Genomic DNA, 19,029 nt, shown 5'->3' with positions numbered 1-19,029 from the left:
TTACAGAGATTTTTAAACAAGCACTTTGAAAAGTCTTCTGGTTCCAGAATTGGATGTGACTGGAGGTACTCCATCTTGTTAGCCAATCGCTTGCTTGCTCGCAAATTGATGGAACAAATAACTTTTATGAAAGTGCATGAAGACTTGCCCAAATTAACACATGGTGCCGGCAGGACACCCTTCCACCCCTCGGCGGGAGGTCTGCCTCCTGCTCCGTGCCCTCGTGGAGGGTCCGCCCCGCGCCTGCTACTGCGGCCAGTTGGCTCCCTGTGCCCCCGCTCGGTCCTCCGCTCCTCAGGCCGTGGTGACATTCATTGCTTCCAGTGTGGGGCCGCTGAGAGCCAGGCTATGGGGACGTCCCTGTGCGTGTCCCTGGCGCGGGAGATGCCGCCGTGAAACCTGCCCGCAGATCCCAAGTGAGCTGCTCCTTCCCCCCGGGACGCGGCTCCTCCATTTTCAAGTCGCTCCCAAAGGGCATTCCAGTGGTCGTGGCTCCACAGCCTGCCCAGTGTTTTGGTATTGTCAGACTTGGGAGAGAATTCGAACGTTTCCTTAGGAAGACATACACCCGTCTTCACACTCCGTCAGCACACGCGTCAGGCGAACCGACCTCCAGGACCAACGACGAGTGTAAGCTAGAGTGGCCCGGGCGCTGTGGGGAGGCCGGAAATGGCGTCATTTCCGGTCTGGACCGCCATCTTGTCGTGAGACAGCAGGAGCCCGGAGGAGCTGCGGCCTCGCGGAGATGTTGAGCTCTCCAGCCATGTACTCGGGTCCCGGCCGAGACCTGGGGATGGACGTACACAGTGTCGCGGGCCCGGTGCAGCGGCGCTTTTCGCCTTACGCCTTTAACGGAGGGTAAGAGCCCCGGCGAGCCGCCGCGGTCACGCCTCGGCCTTATCTGTGCTCGGGCTTCTTGTCTGGGGTCGCGGCGGGGAAGGCGAGGCCGGGCGCCTTCGGTCGTCTGTCGGGATCGCGCGGTGTGGAGACAACCGTGGGTACTCGCGTCTCGGCGCAGCTTGGCGAGTGGACGGCAGTCTCCCTCCGCTCTGAGGAGAGCCATTGAGAAGGGACTTTGCGTTTTCGGGGGCACTGACCAGTGTGTCGGGCCGGCAGGCGCGGGAGGAGGGTTAGCGTCCGTGCTCTTGGTTGCCCAGTCGTGTGTATCTGCAACGGAAGCAAGCGGCCCGGTCTTCTCCGTTGCTGCAAATAGCAGGGCGGTTGGCCGGTTTCATTGTGCGTTCCTTTGCTTTCTAGTGCTCAATATGCAGAAAAGGGCCTTTAAATACCTTTTCTGCGTATCATGTTCATTTTGTTAGGAATTGCTAGCTGTAGCTTAATTTTTTTTCTTGCTGGTGCATTAAAGAATTGTGAAAAGAGGTCGACTTAGTACACCTGCCAGTGTTGTAAACTGAAGCAGTGGCTGTACTTGACCCGTGAGCTTTGTACTTTAAAACGTGCACACCCAGTTCCCTCAAACAGGTGGTTCTTGAAGAAAACCAGAAAGCGTTAATCGAGGCCTTAGGAATTGAAATGTTATTGAAGTTATTGGAGTGTGCTGGAGTGAGGACTGCCTTAGGCTTGCTTGTGCCAGTACAGGGCAGGGTGGGCTTTGGGGAGGAGAATTCTCAGCGTCGTAAATTTCCTTGTGTATTTCATAGTTTCGGAGGGAGAATCGAGAGAGACACTTGGTAAATTGCAGGCAATTACCCTCCGTAAGTGAATGCCGGATGGAACTCTTAAAGTTAGCCGTCTTGGTCGCGGAGCTAGTGTGAAGTTGAGCGAGGACAGGGAGTTTATCCACTGCACCCGTCAGCACTTCCTGTGATGCAGAAGTTACAGTGTCAGGTGGGTCGTTAGACCCTCTTTTTTGTTTGTTTTTATTTTATTTTTTATTATTATTATTTTTTTTATTTTTGACAGGCAGAGTGGACAGTGAGAGAGAGACAGAGAGAAAGGTCTTCCTTTTTGCCGTTGGTTCACCCTCCAATGGCTGCCACGGTAGGCGCGCTGCGACCGGCGCACCGCGCTGATCCGATGGCAGGAGCCAGGTGCTTATCCTGGTCTCCCATGGGGTGCAGGGCCCAAGCACTTGGGCCATCCTCCACTGCACTCCCTGGCCACAGCAGAGAGCTGGACTGGAAGAGGGGCAACCGGGACAGGATTGGTGCCCCGACTGGGACTAGAACCCGGTGTGCTGGCGCTGCAATGCGGAGGATTAGCCTAGTGAGCCGCGGCGCCGGCCTTTTGTTTGTTTTTAATATTTATTTGGGGCCGGCGCTAAGGCATAGCGGATAAAGCGGATAAATGCCTGCAGTGCTGGCATCCCATATGGGTGTGGTTCGAGTCCTGGCTAGTCCACTACCTTTTTTTTTTATATATATTATTATGATTTTATTTATTTGAGAGGTATAATTAACAGACAGTAAGAGGGAGAGACAGAGAAAGGTCTTCCTTCCATTGGTTCACTCCCCAGATGGCCGCAACAGCTGGAGCTGTGCCAATCTGAAGCTAGGAGCTAGGTGCTTCTTCCCAATCTCCCATGTGGGTGCAGAGGCCCAAGGACTTGGGCCATCTTCTGCTGCTTTCCCAGGCCACAGCAGAGAGCTGGATTGGAAGAGGAGCAGCTGGGACTAGAACTGGCGCCAATATGGGATGCGAGTGCTGCAGGCGGAGGATTAACCCACTGCGCCAGGGCGCCGGACCCCGGACCCCGGTCCACTTCTGATCCAGCTCTCTGCTGTGGCCTGGGAAAACAGCGGAAAGCCCCTGCACCCGCATTGGAAACCCAAAGAAGCTCCTGACTTTGAATCGGTGCAGCTCTGGTCATTGCAACCATTTGGGGAGGGAACCAGCAGATAGAAGACCTCTCTCTCTGTCTCTCTGCTTCTGCCTCTCTAACTCCTCCTTTCAAATAATTAAATAAGCTTTTTTTAAAAAAATATTATTTTAGGGCCGGCGCCGTGGCTTAACAGGCTAATCCTCCGCCTTGCGGCGCCGGCACACCGGGTTCTAGTCCCTGTCAGGGCACTGATCCTGTCCCGGTTGCCACTCTTCCAGGCCAGCTCTCTGCTGTGGCCAGGGAGTGCAGTGGAGGATGGCCCAAGTGCTTGGGCCCTGCACCCCATGGGAGACCAGGATAAGCACCTGGCTCCTGCCATCGGATCAGCGCGGTGCGCGCCTACGGTGACAGCCATTGGAGGGTGAACCAACGGCAAAAAGGAAGACCTTTCTCTCTGTCTCCCTCTACTGTCCACTCTGCCTGTCAAAAAAAAAAATATTATTTTATTTGAAAGGCAGATTTGCTGGCTCACTGCACAAATGACCATTGCAGCCGGAACTGGGACAGACGGAAACTTGGAACTTCCTCAGAGTCTCCCGTGTAGGTCCAGGGGCCCAAGCACTTGGGCCGTTTTCCATTGCTTTCCTAGGCATATTAGCAGGGAACAGTGGGGAATCAATAGGCGCTGCAGGACCATGACGAAGCCACAGCACCTCTAGACCCATTTCATAAGACTTAAAGAACTGTCAGAGTGTTCAGTTTTCAGAACTCATTTCTCAACCACTCGTAATCCCGCTAAAGCCATATCTACCCTAAAAGTTACTTACAGCTTTCTGATTATTAAATCAACTTAACCTTTTCCCTTTTATTTATTTATTTTATTTTATTTTTTATTTTTTTATTTTTGACAGGCAGAGTGGATAGTAGAGAGAGAGAGAGAGAGGTCTTCCTTTTTGCCGTTGGTTCACCCTCCAATGGCCGCCGCGGTAGGCGCGCTGCGGCCGGCGCACCGCGCTGATCCGATGGCAGGAGCCAGGTGCTTATCCTGGTCTCCCAAGGGGTGCAGGGCCCAAGCACTTGGGCCATCCTCCACTGCACTCCCTGGCCACAGCAGAGAGCTGGCCTGGAAGAGGGGCAACCGGGACAGGATCGGTGCCCCGACTGGGACTAGAACCTGGTGTGCCGGCGCCGCAGGCGGAGGATTAGCCTAGTGAGCCGCGGCGCCGGCTTCCCTTTTATTTTTTAAGTGTTTGTTACAGCTGGGTCTTGGGCACCTCTTAGTTCTGCAAGATGATCTTAGTTTTCTACCTTTTCCCACTCTAATTTTTAAAAAAAAATTTTTTAAAGATTTTATTTGACAGAGTTACAGACAGTGAGAGACAGACAGATAAAGGTCATCCTTCCGTTGGTTCACTCCCCAAATGGCTGCTATGGCCGGCGCCTGGCGCTGAGCCGATCCAAAGCCAGGAGCCAGGTGCTTCCTCCTGGTCTCCCAAGCGGGTGCAGGGGCCCAAGCACTTGGGCCATCGTCCACTGCCCTTCCGGGCCAGAGCAAGAGCTGGACTGGAAGAGGAGCAGCCAGGACTAGAACCGGCACCCATATGGGATGCTGCGACGCAGGCTGAGGATTAACCAAGTGAGCCACGGCACTGGCCCCCCCCCCCCACTCTAATTTTTAAAATTGGTTTAACTCCATGCTGTTAGCCTCAATGTTTGTCGCATGTCTCAGCCCTGCAAAGGTCATTCCCAAATCTGTTTCTCCAATCATGCTTGTCCTAAGTCCCTCAACTCTTGCATCTTCTGAAAATATTGCTACCTGGATTTCGTGTTCTTACCATAACTTAAGACAGTAAAAAAAGAAAAAGCAAGGTAATATTCCTGCCGGCAGTATCTCCTTTTAACTACGCCATGATTCTGTCATGATTGATTTGTATTTAGTTGTTGACAAAAATTTGCCTGTTCTATGTCTGTGTGGTTTGTTTTGGATTTGCCCATTTCTTCCTCCTCACCTTGCTACCTTCTTTTTGTAGTCCTCTCATTGGAATAGTCTTTCTACCCCATTACACTTATTATATTACTGTGTGAGTAGTCTTCCATCTGCAGGTGGAACTTTCTTACTCGTTCAGATGATTCTCTTGGTTCCATGCTAAAATCCCATATCTTTGCCTTGGCATTTGGGATTTACTGTAGGGTGCCTTCTCGTCACATGAGCCTTATATTCTTCCTCTTGCTTACATAATAAAGGGACTACCACTTGAATAGGCTGTTTGAATTTACTAATTGATTTATTGCCTGTTTCCTCGTTGCTTTCTAGAGTATCATCGTTTTGTGCTTCAGAGCTTTAGTGCAAATACTGTGGTGAATATGTGGATGAGTTTTTTTCTGAGTGCTTATGTTTTGTGAGGTTCTGTGCTGGGGGCCTTATGTGAATTATAACATTTAATTCTCGCAGTCACTCAGTAACACCGTTCTCAGTACCACACCTAGAAAGTGTAGCTCTCTGCCTCAGGTAGTTCCAGAGTCCTGGTGTGTAGCCCTCACATTCTGTTGCCCCCTGCATGCGCCACAGTGATCACAGCTAACTTAATTACTTTTTTTTTTCCTTTATTTATTTATTTGAGAGGAAGAGAAAGAGGTCTTCCATCTGCTGCATCACATTCAAAGTGACCACAGTGGCTGGGGTAGGTGAAGCCTAAGCCAGGAGTGTAGAAGTCCATCTGAGACTCCTATGTGGGTGGCAGGGGCCAAAGTACTTGGGCCATTCTTGGCTGCTTTCTCATGTTGCATTAGCAGTTACCTGGATCAGAATTACAGGGGCTGGGACTCCAACCGGCACCCACTATGCTGGCATCACAGGCAGCATCACAGCATCACAGGTTACCACACCTGTGCCCAGAGCTACACCAGAGAGCCAGATATATACCAGGCACCATCGTTAAGAGCTTTGCAATTACTAACTCATTTAGTCCTTGTAACACACTAATGAGGTGGCTACTGTTAGGGTCACTAACATAATAACTCACATAATGTTTTATGTGAGGAAACTGAGGCCCTGAGAAGTGTCCGACAGCCTCCTGTCTGTCGAGTGGGAGAGCCGTAATAGAACCGGGCAGTCTGCTTTTGGGGTTTGTATAAGCCTCTTCAGGAAGCTCTCATAAATTACATGGCCCAGAAGGAAAAAGTTTGCATTTGTCAAGAGAATTGTCTACTGTTACCAGATATTATAGGAGGAGACTTCAAAAAGTTCAAGGAAAGTGAAATTAAAAGAAGTTATTTGGTACGAGAACTTTAAATCCACACATAATAGTTTCATAAACATTTTCTGTGGACTGTTTGATGACCTGCATGCGGGGATGAATTTCAAACTATTTTTGCACCAAAATGAACATCTTTGAATTCTACCCCGCATGTATTTTTTGAAGTCTGTGTGACAAGGACTATATATAAGGAAATGAAAACACGTGGATCCCTTCTTCTGTGCTGCCACCATCCAGGCCTGGGCCTCAGGTGCAGGTGGGGCATTGGTGGTCTTGTAAGATTTGTGCCTTACACAAAGCAGGTGTTCAGTTTTCTTTTAATGATTAGCTTATTTGAAAGGCAGAGTGACAGAGCTCTTCTATCTACTGCTTCATTCCCCAAATGGCTGCAATGGCTACTGCTGGGCCAGGCTGAAGCCAGGGGGCCGGAAACTCCATGCTGGTCTCCTGCATGGGTGGCAAGGACCCAAGTGCTTGTGCCATTGGCTGCGTTCCCAGATGCTGGATTGGAAGCAGAGCAGCTAGGACTTGAACCAGCACTCCTAACAGCGGGTGCTGGTTTTGTAATCAGTGGGTTAACCTGCACCATAATAATTCTGGCACCTATATTAAGTTTTCAATGGCTTTTACATTACTTTCTGCCAGAGAGTCTTGGCTCCCATTTAGGGTGAGTTGTTTTCCCAGGTGATTTGTACCCGGGTTTCCTTTCTGTGCTACTAATCTGCTTTCCTTCATTTGAATCCTATTCTTGTTCCTATCTAGTGGGATTTTACCCCAAAATATGCTATATCACACTGTGTATTGTCCTAAAGAAATAACTACTTTTTTCCTCCTCCCTCAGTACTGTATTGGCAATTGCTGGAGAAGATTTTTCCATTGTTGCTTCTGACACTCGATTGAGTGAAGGATTTTCAATTCACACGCGGGACAGCCCTAAATGTTATAAATTGTAAGTATATATGTGTTAGAACATATTTCCCAATGCCTTTGTACTATGAGAAATTGTACTAATTTATAAGTTGTCTGTTGAGAGCTTATCTTGTGTAATTCATTGTGCAGTCCTGAAGGTATTTGTTATATATGAGTATTAACAGTGCTTTGGGTGACCTCAGTGTTTCCTCAGCATTGTATCCTGAACAGTTTCAAATACAAGTGTACAACAAAGGTACAAGAATTCCAGATGAACACCCACATGTTGGCTCACTTAGATTTTACCGGTGATCCCTGTTTGTCGTAGTCTGCTTTGTGCTGATGTAACAGAATACCATAGATAGTAATCAATATTGGACAGACATTTATTGGTTCATAGTTCTGGGAGTGAGAAGTCCAAAATCAAATCATCTGGTGAAGGCTTTCATGTCACTTCATAACAAGCCCAGGGGCCTCACGAGGCAGAAGAAGGGTGCCCATTCCTGCAGTTTCCATGAGGGTGGAGCCCTGGTGGTCTCAACGCTTGTTCTAGGTCCCATTTCCCTGTAGTATCCCAATGGCAGTTAAATCCCAACGTGATTCAAACCATATCACATCCATTAAGAATTTTTCAGATTTTTCCACTTTTTTTTTTTATCAGAACCATGCAATTTAAACATATCCTAAGCAACTATATTCATGGCTCATGATTTTAATAAACTAGCTTTTTTTCCCCCCAAGACATGAAAATGGAGCATTATATATACTGAGAGGGCAAATGTGTGTAAGTCACCTAGATGAACCTTGCAGATTAGTCGTGGATTGTATTATACAGTTTAGGAAATGCTGTAAATGGTTGCTCTAGGTTAGTCACAGAAGCCTAAGAAACCTGAGTGCTAATAGGAACAACTCAGGAGTTTTGGGTTTTTGGACAGGGCCTTGTGGTTTTGTAGTGTAGATAAAGAAGAAAAGACTCTGGATAACTTTTCCTTCTACCCAGCTGGATTGTGTGCACCCTTGCTACCTTTTTTCCTCTACTCAAGTATAACTTTGATACTTGAAAGTAATTTTAGGCCAGCGCCGTGGCTCAATAGGCTAATCCTCCGCCTGCAGCGCCAGCACACTGGATTCTAGTCCTGGTCACTCCTCTTCCTGTCTAGCTCTCTGCTGTGGCCCGGGAAGGCAGTGGAGGATGGCCCAAGTGCTTGGGCCCTGCACCCGCATGGGAGACCAGGAGAAGCACCTGACTCCTGGCTTCAGATCAGTGCAGTGCGCCAGCCGCAGTGGCCATTGAGGGGTGAACCAATGGAAAAAAGGAAGACCTTTCTCTCTGTCTCTCTCTCTCCCTGTCCACTCTGCCTGTTAAAAAAAAAAAAAAAGTAATTTTAAAATGTAACGGTACTCCATCCTTCTGCAGATCTTTACTCTGCTTCGTAATGCTCTCTTAATATGTGTGCTGTGAAGGGAAACTCATTTTTAGGGTTAGAAATAGAGAACAGTACAATATTAGCAAAAACCCGTGTATTCCTCATCAGGCTCTCTGGCTGACCTAGAGCCAAGCTTGATCTTCACTGTGTGGGCTGCATTCACTTTTTTTTTTTTTTTTAAGATTTATTTTATTCATTTTGAAAGTTAGAAAGTGGCAGAGAGAGATTGTCCATTTGTTGGTTCACTTCCCAGATGGCCGCAGTGCTCAGGTCTGGGCCCTGTCAAAGTCTGGAGCCTAGAGCTTCCTCCAGGTCTTCCACTTGGGTGGCAGGGCCCAAATACTTGGACCATCTTCTTCTGCTTTTTCCAGGCCATTAGCAGGGAGCTGGATCAGAAGTGGAGCATCCAAGACTCTAATAGGCACCAATATGGGGTGCAGACATCAGAGGCAGTGGCTTTACCTGCTACACTAGCCCCTGCATTCACCCTTTATTTATATATATATATATATATATATATATATATATATATATATATTAAGATTTATTTATTTATTTGAAAGAGTTACACAGAGAGGAGAGGCAGAGAGAGAGAGAGAGAGGTCTTCCATCTGCTGGTTCACTCCTCAGTTGGCCGCAACAGCTGGAGCTGCGCCTATCCAAAGCCAGGAGCTTCCTCTGGGTCTCCCACGTGGCTACAGGGGCCCAAGGACTTGGGCCATCTTCTGCTTTTCCAGGCCACAGCAGAGAGCTGGATTGGAAGAGGAGCGACCAGGACTAGAACCAGTGCCCATAGGGGATGCCGACGCTTCAGGCCAGGACATTAACCCACTGAGCCACAGCACCGGCCCCACCCTTTATTCTTTACTTAAGAACTCTGATTCCTTTGATATGGCATGATATTTGGGGAGAACATCTTGAAGTCCTAAGATTTTTTTTCCTTCTCTGTGGCATTGTTAACCTATCTCAGTAGTGGCACTTCATGGGAGAAGGGAAACCTTAGTGCAATGAGGTTGGTTGTAGATACTGATCAGGAAAGGCTGGTGATGAACCCAGAGAGATCAGTGGTTCCCCTGGTGGATAAGCATAGCTGGTATGTCTGTATGGGTCATTTATATAAATTTCCAAAAGGAAATGTTTATCACATGGTCTGTAAAGTCTTCCTTGACATGACTGGTTTACATTTTCTCATAGTGTTTTTTTAAGATTGATTTATTTGAAAGGCAAAGTTAGAGAGGTGGGGGGGGGGGGTGTCTTCCATACGCTGGTTCACTCCCCATTTGGCCACAGCAGGATCCAAAGGCAGGAGCCAGGAGCTTCTTTCGGGTCTTCCACACGTGTACAGGGTTCCAAGGACTTGGGCCATCTTCTCTTGCTTTCCCAGGCCATAGCAGAGAGCTGGATTGGAAGTAGAGCAGCCAGGACTCTAACTGGTGCCCATATGGGATGCCGGCACTGCAGGCAGCGGCTTTACCTGCTACGCCACAGCACCAGCACCTCCTCATAGATTTTTATCAAGACTTAAGAACTGGGACCGGTGCCGTGACTTACTTGGTTAATCCTCCACCTGTGGCGCCAGCATCCCATATGAACGCCGGGTTCTAGTCCTAGTTGCTCCTCTTCCAGTCCAGCTCTCTGCTGTGCCCCCAGGAGGGCAGTGGAGGATGGCCCAAGTGCTTGGGTCCCTGCACCCGCTTGGGAGACCAGGAAGAAGCTCCTGGCTTTGAATCGGCACAGCGCCGGCCGTAGCGGCCATTTGGGGAGTGAACCAATGGAGAGAAGACTTTTCTCTCTCTCTCACTGTCTATAACTCTACCTGTCCAAAAAAAAAAAGACTTAGGAACTAATTTTTTTTTGAGATGCAGGATCGAATTTATATGGATAAACCAACATTTAATCTGTTTGCTGCTGGTGAGCATTTAGTTTTTTTATTTGTGTGTTTGGGAGGGATGCTGTTACAGTTTTTGCTCAGTGATAAGCATATCTTTGCACACTTGTGTGAGAATTTTTATGGGGTGGGTTTCTGGCACAGTTACTGAGTGAAAGTGATAGGCATTTAAGTTTTACCAGATACAGCCAAATTCCCCATTTGAAAAATTATATCAGCTTACTCTGTTTCTGTGTATCAGAGTCCCAGTTTTCAGTAACATTACTAGCCAGTACTATCAGTGAATTTCTGTCATTTGAATTTTGTGTCTTGTGTGTGGTAACGAGTCTTTTTACCATGATTTGTCCATAAAATTTTAAACTGTTTATCTTATTTTTCTCTGTAGAAGTTTTAACTTTTTTATGTAGTCAAATTTATGAAACTTTCATGTGTGGCCTTTGGATTGTGTCCCAATGCAAGACTGAAAACTATGATTCTTTTTAGTTCATTCATTTATAGTCTTTGATCTACATGTAATTTATTGGATGTAAGGAGTGAAATAGTGATACAGACTTCCCCATCCCAAAGTTATTTTTTTTACTATTTAGGGAATAATGAAAGTAGAAATTGGAAATTTAACCCGAGACAGATGTGTTTTACTTCCTCCTGTAACCAGCTGACTTTCCTGAACTCTGTTTTGTACAGAACAGATAGAACAGTCATCGGATGCAGTGGTTTCCATGGAGACTGTCTGACCTTGACAAAGATTATTGAAGCAAGACTAAAGGTAGATGCTTTTGTACATGGCTGTGCTGTTGAAAATTAGTAGCAATTTACAATTTAAAGTAATTACCTTTAAGCCTATGGCATGACTGTTGCTCAGAATAGCTAAAGAGGTACTAAGTAGTGAAACTATGATGTGCTCCAGAAATGAAATGATACTCTTACTGCAGGATTATTAAAGTAGTATAATGTGAAACTACACATATTTGTTAAAATGTCTGTACCATGTAAAGGACTGTCTAGCCTTTTGTTTTTTATTTATTTTAAAATTGTTTATTGATTTGAAAGAGGCAGAGTGGGATCCCCTATCCACTGGTTCACCCAAGTGCCTGAAATAGCCAGGGATAGACCAGGAGTGAGGAACTCCACTGTGACTCCCACATGGATGGCAGGGACCTGACTGACTGAGCCATCACTGCTGCCTCCCAGGGTATGCTTTAATAAGAAGCTAGAATCGGAACAGAGCTCGGGCTCAAATCCAGGCACTCGGCACTCCTGTCTGGGATACCAGCATCGTAAGTGGCTACCCCAAATGCCTACTTCAGTTCTCTACCGTTTAGAGGTAGCCTGGAAGGGTTATTCTGAAGATACTCTTCTTCCCTTAAAAACAAAACGGGTTAACCTAGCACTTAAGAAGCTAGTTGAGGCACTCATATCCTATATCAGAGCACGTGGGTTTGATCCCCTTCTCAAGCTACTGATTCCAGCTTCTTAGTAATGTAGACAGACCTTGGGAGACAGTGCAGTAGTTCAAGTAGATGGGTTCCTGCCACCCACGTGGGAGACCCAGATTGAGTTCCCAGCTCCCCATTTAAGCCTTCCAGCAAAGTATAAGCATTTGGGGAGTGAGTCAACTAATGGGAGCTCTTTATATAAATCTGTGTTTCTGCATCAAATAAATAAAATTCTAAAAATCAGTCTTTGTGGCAAGAGGTAGCCCAGACAAGTTCTTAACACTGTTATCTGCCACAGTTCCCTCTTTACTGTGTTGTGCTCCTAATTGGAAGGACATATGAGCTGCAGTAGGAAGGAATAAGCCAGGAGCTTGGATGAGAGACACAAGCGTTAACCTCAGCTTCAGTTGCTGACAGGAAGACCTTAGCAGAGATGGTCACATTCTGTCTGCTTATTTGTGAATCACACTCGAGGGTATCAGTACTCAGTGAGTAGAGTCTATGGTGCATTTACTGCATTGATGCTTTTAGGGTGGGTGGAAATTGTTTCACTCAGCATTTCTCAATCATTAACGTTTTTTGGGAGCTTTTCCTTACATTAGAAGCTTCAGTGACTTAATATTTATTGACATGTATATAATGAAAATAAAAATAAACACGAGATTGTTAGTAAACTTTATGCATAGCCCTTTCTGAAATTTTTCTTTGATACATCATTATGTAACTGGTGAACAGTAAATAAATAATTGATGCTTAGTTTTGAGATGAAGTGAAATGGAATATTTTTATAGAACTTTTTATCTTGGAAGGAAATTCCTTTGTAAATCAATTTATCCATTGCATGTATATTATTTTTCAGTATTTTGACTATCATTGATTTTATAGTACTACTTATCTTTAGAGATGCTTGCTATGTACTTGACAAAAAATGGTGAATTTAAATCCATTTTACATTTTTTTTAAACTTATCCATCATTTGGATAATTTGAGATTCCCAGGGATTTGGGAAATCTAGAATTATGAAATGGCTATATTGTCATCCTCAGATCCTGCTAGATCCATTGTGTTCTCCAGTGTAGGTGCTTTTGGGAGCTAGAATCATGCTGAGTAAGGATTCTGCCTTCAGATGTTGAGTGCTCTCCCTACCTGCTTTGTAGAAAGGGACTTAAATCTGGGTCTTGTCAGGGGTCAGCAGACATTTGTAAAGGACAAGTGGTGAATATTTTCAACTTTATGGGCTATTTGGTTTCAGTCCTAGGTAATACATAATGACGAGATATGGCTGCGTTCCAGTAAAATTTTGTCTGTAGAATCAGGCAGCAAGTGGGATTTGGACCCTGGGCTGTACTTGTAGTTCCTGACCCCTAGTCTGGATGCACAGTAAAGGAGAGAAAAATTTGAAACATCCTCCCCAGATCACCTTGTGTGTTCTATATGTGTGCTTTTGTTCTTGAATTAGCAGTGCCTAAAATAAGGGTGGCATGGGAAAAAGGATCTTTAAGCCAGGGAATCAGGTGAGGGCAAACTTATTCCTCCCTTAAAATTTTATTTCAGCCCAAAAAGAGTATATAATAAATTACTAAAATTGTGTTGTTGGATCATGAAAGAAACAGGTGTACATTGAGTTAAATGAGTTTATCCTTTATACTCTTCAATCGCAGATGTATAAGCATTCCAATAATAAGGCCATGACTACAGGAGCAATTGCTGCAATGCTGTCTACAATCCTGTACTCCAGGCGCTTCTTTCCATACTATGTTTACAACATCATCGGTGGACTTGATGAAGAAGGTACAAGTCCTTCTTTTTGGAAACTGGAGGGAGATGTCATTTCATAGATGTGTATATTTTCCTTCCACAGTCAAAAAGAATCATAGACACTACCATCTAGCCCAGTAGCTTTGTTTTCTGTTTTGTTTTGTTCTGTTTGAAGATTTAATTCTTTGAAAGGCAGATCAAGAGAGAGAGCAAGGAAAAGACAGAAAATTTCCATCAGCTGATAGATTATCCTCTCCAAATGGCCACAACTGGCAGGGCTGAGCCAGGCCAAAGGCAAGAGCCATGAACTTCATCCGGGGCTCCCATATGGGTGGCAGGGGCCCAGATATTTGGTCATCTTCCCTAGCTTTCCCTGGGTGCATTAGCAGGATGCTGGATTGGAAGCAGAAGAGCCAGGACTTGAACTGGGCTTCTCTGATAGGGGGTAATGGAAGTGATGAAGAAACTGAAATTAAGAAGGAAACCAATGACATGCAGAGGCACACGACAGTTGGTACATAATGTTGTGGTAACAAATGTTGAATACTCAGTTATTTTACTGTTTTCTTGGGCTACTCATGAGTTAATAATACTTATTTTTATCTTAGAAAAAGAAGTATGTTTTAGAAGTCTTTTAAAGGTAATTAATAATGCAGTTCCTCCAGCATTTTGAAAACATTTTTGAATCCTATCTTTGATTTTCATTCTTTTTAAGACTTATTTACTTATTTTGAAATTCGGAGTTGCAGAGAGAGAAAGAGAGAGAGAGAGAGATCTTCTATCTGCTGGTTCACCCCCCCAGATGGCCACAATGGTGGAGAGGTGTTGTAGTTAGGTGTGTGCAGGGAGGGAATCAGGTGATGGAGTTTATTTGAGGCTGTGAAGAATTTCATTCAGAGCCGGAGCTAATTTCCACACGCTTAGCAGTGGGTTGCTCTCCCCTTGTTCTCAAGCAACAGTCTCAACAGCTTTATCAATGCCTGGGAACCATCAAACCTCCAGGGGAAAACATGCAGCTGGCCGGGTCACAGAGCGGTCAGAGCACTCCCTCTCAAGACACAGAAAGCAGGGTCCTGGCGGGACCATCACCCTGAGGGAAAGTTCTGAGGTAGGAAAGGGTCGGCCCTCTGGCAGATCCCCTCCCCTCGAATTTTTTACCCTTTCTGTTCCATGGAGCCTTTTTTTTTGCGGGGGGGGGGGGGGGGATGTCGCTGACTCTTAACTGCTACATTTCTTTCCGATATGGCCATGGTTTAGGCTTTCAATCCTGTTTGAAACTGAAGAGAATATGTATAGGCATGCTGAATAGAAATTAATTGCCCTTAATCTGGGTGATTCTTGGCTGGGCACTCATTTGCCTCTTGACCCTGTGGTTTGGGGTCAAGTCTGTTGGACTTCAGAGCTCTGCTGTTTAATTTCCATGCGATGCTGCTCCTGGTTTTGGTGGTATTCTTGGGTATCTTTAGAACCATCTTTACAATCTTCTTTCTCTGGTTTGCTCTAATTTGTTCTTCAAGTTAATTTTTATTTGCATGTATGATTAAATAGTCCTCTGCCTTTTTTCATGGCTCAAAGATAGTTTTTAGCCTTTTACCTGTATTTTTTGGTATTTACTTCTGTTTACCAAAGTATTACGTGTATTTTCTGTATGCTTTTTTTTTTTTTTTTTTTTTTTTTTTTTAAGATTTATTTATTTGAAGGCAGAGTTATAGAACGGCAGAGAGAGAGAGAGATCTTCCATCCACTGGTTCAATCCCCAGATGGCTGGAGCGGCCAGAGCTGGGCTGATCTGAAGCTAGGAGCCAGCTTCTTCTGGGTCTCCCATGTGGGTGCAGGGGTCCCAGGACTTGGGCCATCTTCTACTGTTTCTCAGGCCATAGCAGAGAGCTGCATCAGAAGTGGAGCAGCCAGGACTTGAACTGGCGCCCATATGGAATGCGAGCACTTCAGGTTGCGACCCTCTACGCCACAGCTCTGGCCCCCTGTATGCTTTTGAGATAGCTTCTGGTGTTTTGTTCTGATAGATAATGGTCTTATTTTGTACCTGTTGGTGTCTGTGTTGGTAAATGATGATGTTTAGTTCTTCTGTGTTTTCTTCATTGCATCCTCTCATAACCCTAACATCACACTTTTGATAAAACATATTTACTATTGGATGTTATGAAGTGACATGTGGCGTTTGTAATAAACCCAAACAGTACAGAAGCCTATGAAGTCATCCTCTTCTTATCTCCAGTTCCACACTCAAAAGATAACCAGCTACAGTTTGTGACTTATCCTTCCAGACTTTCTATATGTGCTTACACAGACATCTGTCTGTGGTTTCCTTACACTGTGCACATTCCAGAACTCTTCATTTGATGTTGTCCTGTGGCTGTGTCCACCAGTACTGGCGTGTGTACATAAGTGTTCCTCTTCCTGGGCTACCAGTAGAAGTGACATACACATCTAACCTATAAAACTCTGCTTGGCCTTCTAGAAGATACCCTGAGTTTTATCCCTTGAGGTGGGTATGTGCTGGACCTGTTTGACACTCAAATGTGCTGGTTGGCCAAGCCACACAGTCACAGCATGGTGTGGGACAGTCTGGCCCCAGGACTAGTTTTCTCATTGTTCAGCTTTTGTTTGGATGGGTGTACCCTTTTTCTAATGAATTTTAGCTTGCTTTTTATTTTTTTTTTTTTAATTGATTTATTTGGGAGGCAGTTGCAGACAGAGACAGGGAGAGAGATTCCATCTACTAGTTCATTCCTCAAATGGCTACAACAGCTGGAGCTGGGCCGATCTGAAGCCAGGAGCTTCTTCCATGTCTCCCATGTGGTACAGGTGCCCAAGCTCTTGGGCCACTTTCTGCTATTTTCCCAGGTCATCAACAGAGAGCTGGATCAAAGAGGAGCTAAGTCACGTACCAGCTCCCATATGGGGTGCTGGCACCACAGGTGGAAGCTTAACCTGCTACACCACAGTGCTGGTCCCAAGTTGCTTCTAATTTTTTGCTCTTTTAAGTAATATAGAAGTGTCTTTGTCCATATTGTTTTATTTACATAAAGATTTTTATAGGATCAGTCCTGTTGTACAGGTGCTATCATTACTGGGTACATACTTCTGCATCTCATAGAGCCTGTTGCCATATTGCTCTTCAATAAAAGCATAGTTTATTCTCACATCAACAGAGTCTGAAAGGCCTATTTCCCCACCCATTAACAGGTCTCTGTACTATTAGGAATGAGTGAATTCAGGGGCCAGCGTTGTGAGGCAGTGGGTTAAGCCGCCTCTTGAAACATAGACATCCCATATTGGAGTCCGAGTTAAGTCCTGACTTCCTGCTGGGAGCATGGTGGGTGATGACGCAGTGCCTTGGCCCTTACCACCCACAAAAGCCAGGAACTCCATTTGGGTCTCCTATATGGACGATAGGGACTCAAGTACTTGATCCATTGTCTGCTACCTCACTGGCAAACCAGCAGGAGCTGGATCAGAAGCAGATCAGGCAGGCCTTGGACTAACACTCTGATAACGGGATGCAAGCATTCCAAGCTGTAGCTTAACCTGCGCCACAATCCGCAGCCCTCCTCCTCTATTAAGTACTGGTTTGATAGTGCTGATGCTGAAGTGTGTGCTGACTTAAAACATGCACAATACTATTTGCATGTAGTTGCTCACATGTTTAAGAATTTCATGAGGATGTTGGTCAGAAATTAAAGTGGGACCTGCTGGCTGGTGCCTTTGTGAAACCAGCTGCATGCCAGGGGCTGCAGGATAGTTAGACATGACATTAGGGAGAGGAGAGCGTGGGGTTTGTGGTAGACAGATTGGTTACAGTATGAGTGTGAGGGTGTGGGCTTCTTAGCTATGACCACATTCTGAATGTTTGTAGAAGTGAAGGGTGACCACAAGGAGGCAAACTGTCCACTGAATGCCACCAGTACAACAGTGTGTGTGTGTGTGTGTGTACTGACTGTTGGCTCAAATTTAGCTAAGTTGGGAGTTTTGAATGGTATTTTGGCCAGATTTATTTTTTCTGTGCTTTAGGTTGGGGTCAGAATGTTGTCCTTAAGGAGATTTCTGTCCCCTAAGGGAAGGGAGCCGTGTACAGCTTTGACCCAGTGGGATCCTACCAGCGAGACTCCTTCAAGGCTGGAGGCTCTGCCAGTGCCATGCTGCAGCCCCTGCTGGACAACCAGGTAAGGAGCACCTGCCGACTCCTCCCAATGCTCCTGTAGGCTTTTTTGTGGAGTACTGCTGGGTGTGTTTGTTGATTGGCTCACCCAAACCTCATCTCTATTCTGCCAGCTCGGAGGTTTCACCTATCCCCACGGCTGACTTTTTCCTGTATTCAGTTCTGCTCTTGCCATCTTTACCTGAAGGTTGCAAAAAGGCCTTTATCCCCTCTTGTCACCTAATTTTGTATTTTATCTCCACAGTATCTCTTTAACTTGTCCCTCTTCCCTTTACTGCTGATTCAGTTCAGAACTGTATTATTGGGTTTGTTTCCCAGCATCCTTTCTGCCTCACAGCTTACCTTGTTGATCTGGTCTCCTGAAATAGGTTGCATCAGCTGCCCTCTACCTCCTCAGACGTCATACCACACGTCACACCAAGTTGCACCACACGTCACATACCACACCACACTGTGTCACACCATACCACACCACATTACACCACACATCACACCAAGTCACACCACACCTACCGTACCACACATGACATACCACAACACACCCAGACACTGCTCTTCCCTGAAGTGCTGTGCACCTCCTATCTCTGTCCCACACTTGCCCTTCAGTACTTACTAAAATGTCCTCTGCTATAGCTGCCTTTTGGCAGACTTGGTGGCTCTGTCGGGCTGCCCTGCTGTTGTTTCTTCTTGGTAGCAGCAGATTTTACTGCGCTCCGTTCTCATGCATCCATTTGTCTGGATTGTGCTCCTCCAGATGGGGAGCTTTGCCAGTGTTTGTGGGTTGGGGCACTTGGTGCAGCAGGGCCTGGAGGGTTTCTAGGGGTGTTGTAATGTGCAGGATGCATGCACAGGGAGGCACTCATGTCACAGACACCTCATCCTTATCCTGTCCTCCAGGTTGGCTTTAAGAACATGCAGAACGTTGAGCACATCCCACTGACCTTGGACAGAGCCATGCGACTGGTGAAAGATGTCTTCATTTCTGCAGCCGAGAGGGACGTGTACACAGGGGACGCACTCCGGATCTGCATTGTAACCAAGGAAGGCATCAGGGAGGAGACTGTCCCCCTGCGGAAGGACTGATAGAGGTGGTGTTAGTGGAACCCTGGTTAGTTCTGTATCTGGGACTTTGGATGAGTTTTATTAAAAGGAGTGAAGTATACTCATTGTGTTGTAACATGTTTTCTCTAAACAGATCTAAGAAGTAGAATTTCTTCTCTTTCTTTTCTTCATTCTCACATTTTTCTTTCAGATGCATTTTTGTATAAATGAGTCATGTCAGTTTTTTCTTAGACTTACTAGCAAGAAATTTAATTATAGTTGACCTTTTTGGCCAGTTTATCTTGTGAAGAAGGCACTTTGTAAAAAGAACTTGCCTGAAAAGAACATAAA

General features: G+C 45.8%; 1 protein-coding gene across 1 annotated transcript; it reads left to right on the top strand.

Moving 5' to 3' along the window:
- The first annotated feature begins 679 nt into the window (after nucleotides 1-679).
- On the top strand, nucleotides 680-18,799 carry PSMB1 (proteasome 20S subunit beta 1). The gene is made up of 6 exons (XM_062187062.1): nucleotides 680-858; nucleotides 6,881-6,988; nucleotides 10,948-11,029; nucleotides 13,361-13,490; nucleotides 17,535-17,641; nucleotides 18,535-18,799. The coding sequence occupies exons 1-6, from the start codon at nucleotides 746-748 to the stop codon at nucleotides 18,718-18,720; spliced, it is 726 nt and encodes a 241-aa protein (XP_062043046.1). The 5' UTR covers nucleotides 680-745; the 3' UTR covers nucleotides 18,721-18,799.
- Nucleotides 18,800-19,029: the final 230 nt, after the last annotated feature.

This window comes from Lepus europaeus, chromosome 3 (assembly GCF_033115175.1).
Source record: "Lepus europaeus isolate LE1 chromosome 3, mLepTim1.pri, whole genome shotgun sequence".
NCBI classification, from domain to species: Eukaryota; Metazoa; Chordata; class Mammalia; order Lagomorpha; family Leporidae; genus Lepus; species Lepus europaeus.
The sequence above is the reverse complement of the archived record's forward strand: the minus strand, read 5'-3'. Positions and strand labels throughout refer to the sequence as shown.

Excerpts from the sequence above, each read along its gene's own strand:
- PSMB1 (XM_062187062.1), top strand. The coding sequence starts at position 746 with ATGTTGAGCTCTCCAGCCATGTACTCGGGTCCCGGCCGAGACCTGGGG. Across the intron at positions 859-6,880 it reads CCTTACGCCTTTAACGGAGG|TACTGTATTGGCAATTGCTG; the intron begins GTAAGAGCCCCG and ends CTCCTCCCTCAG. Across the intron at positions 17,642-18,534 it reads AGCCCCTGCTGGACAACCAG|GTTGGCTTTAAGAACATGCA; the intron begins GTAAGGAGCACC and ends CCTGTCCTCCAG.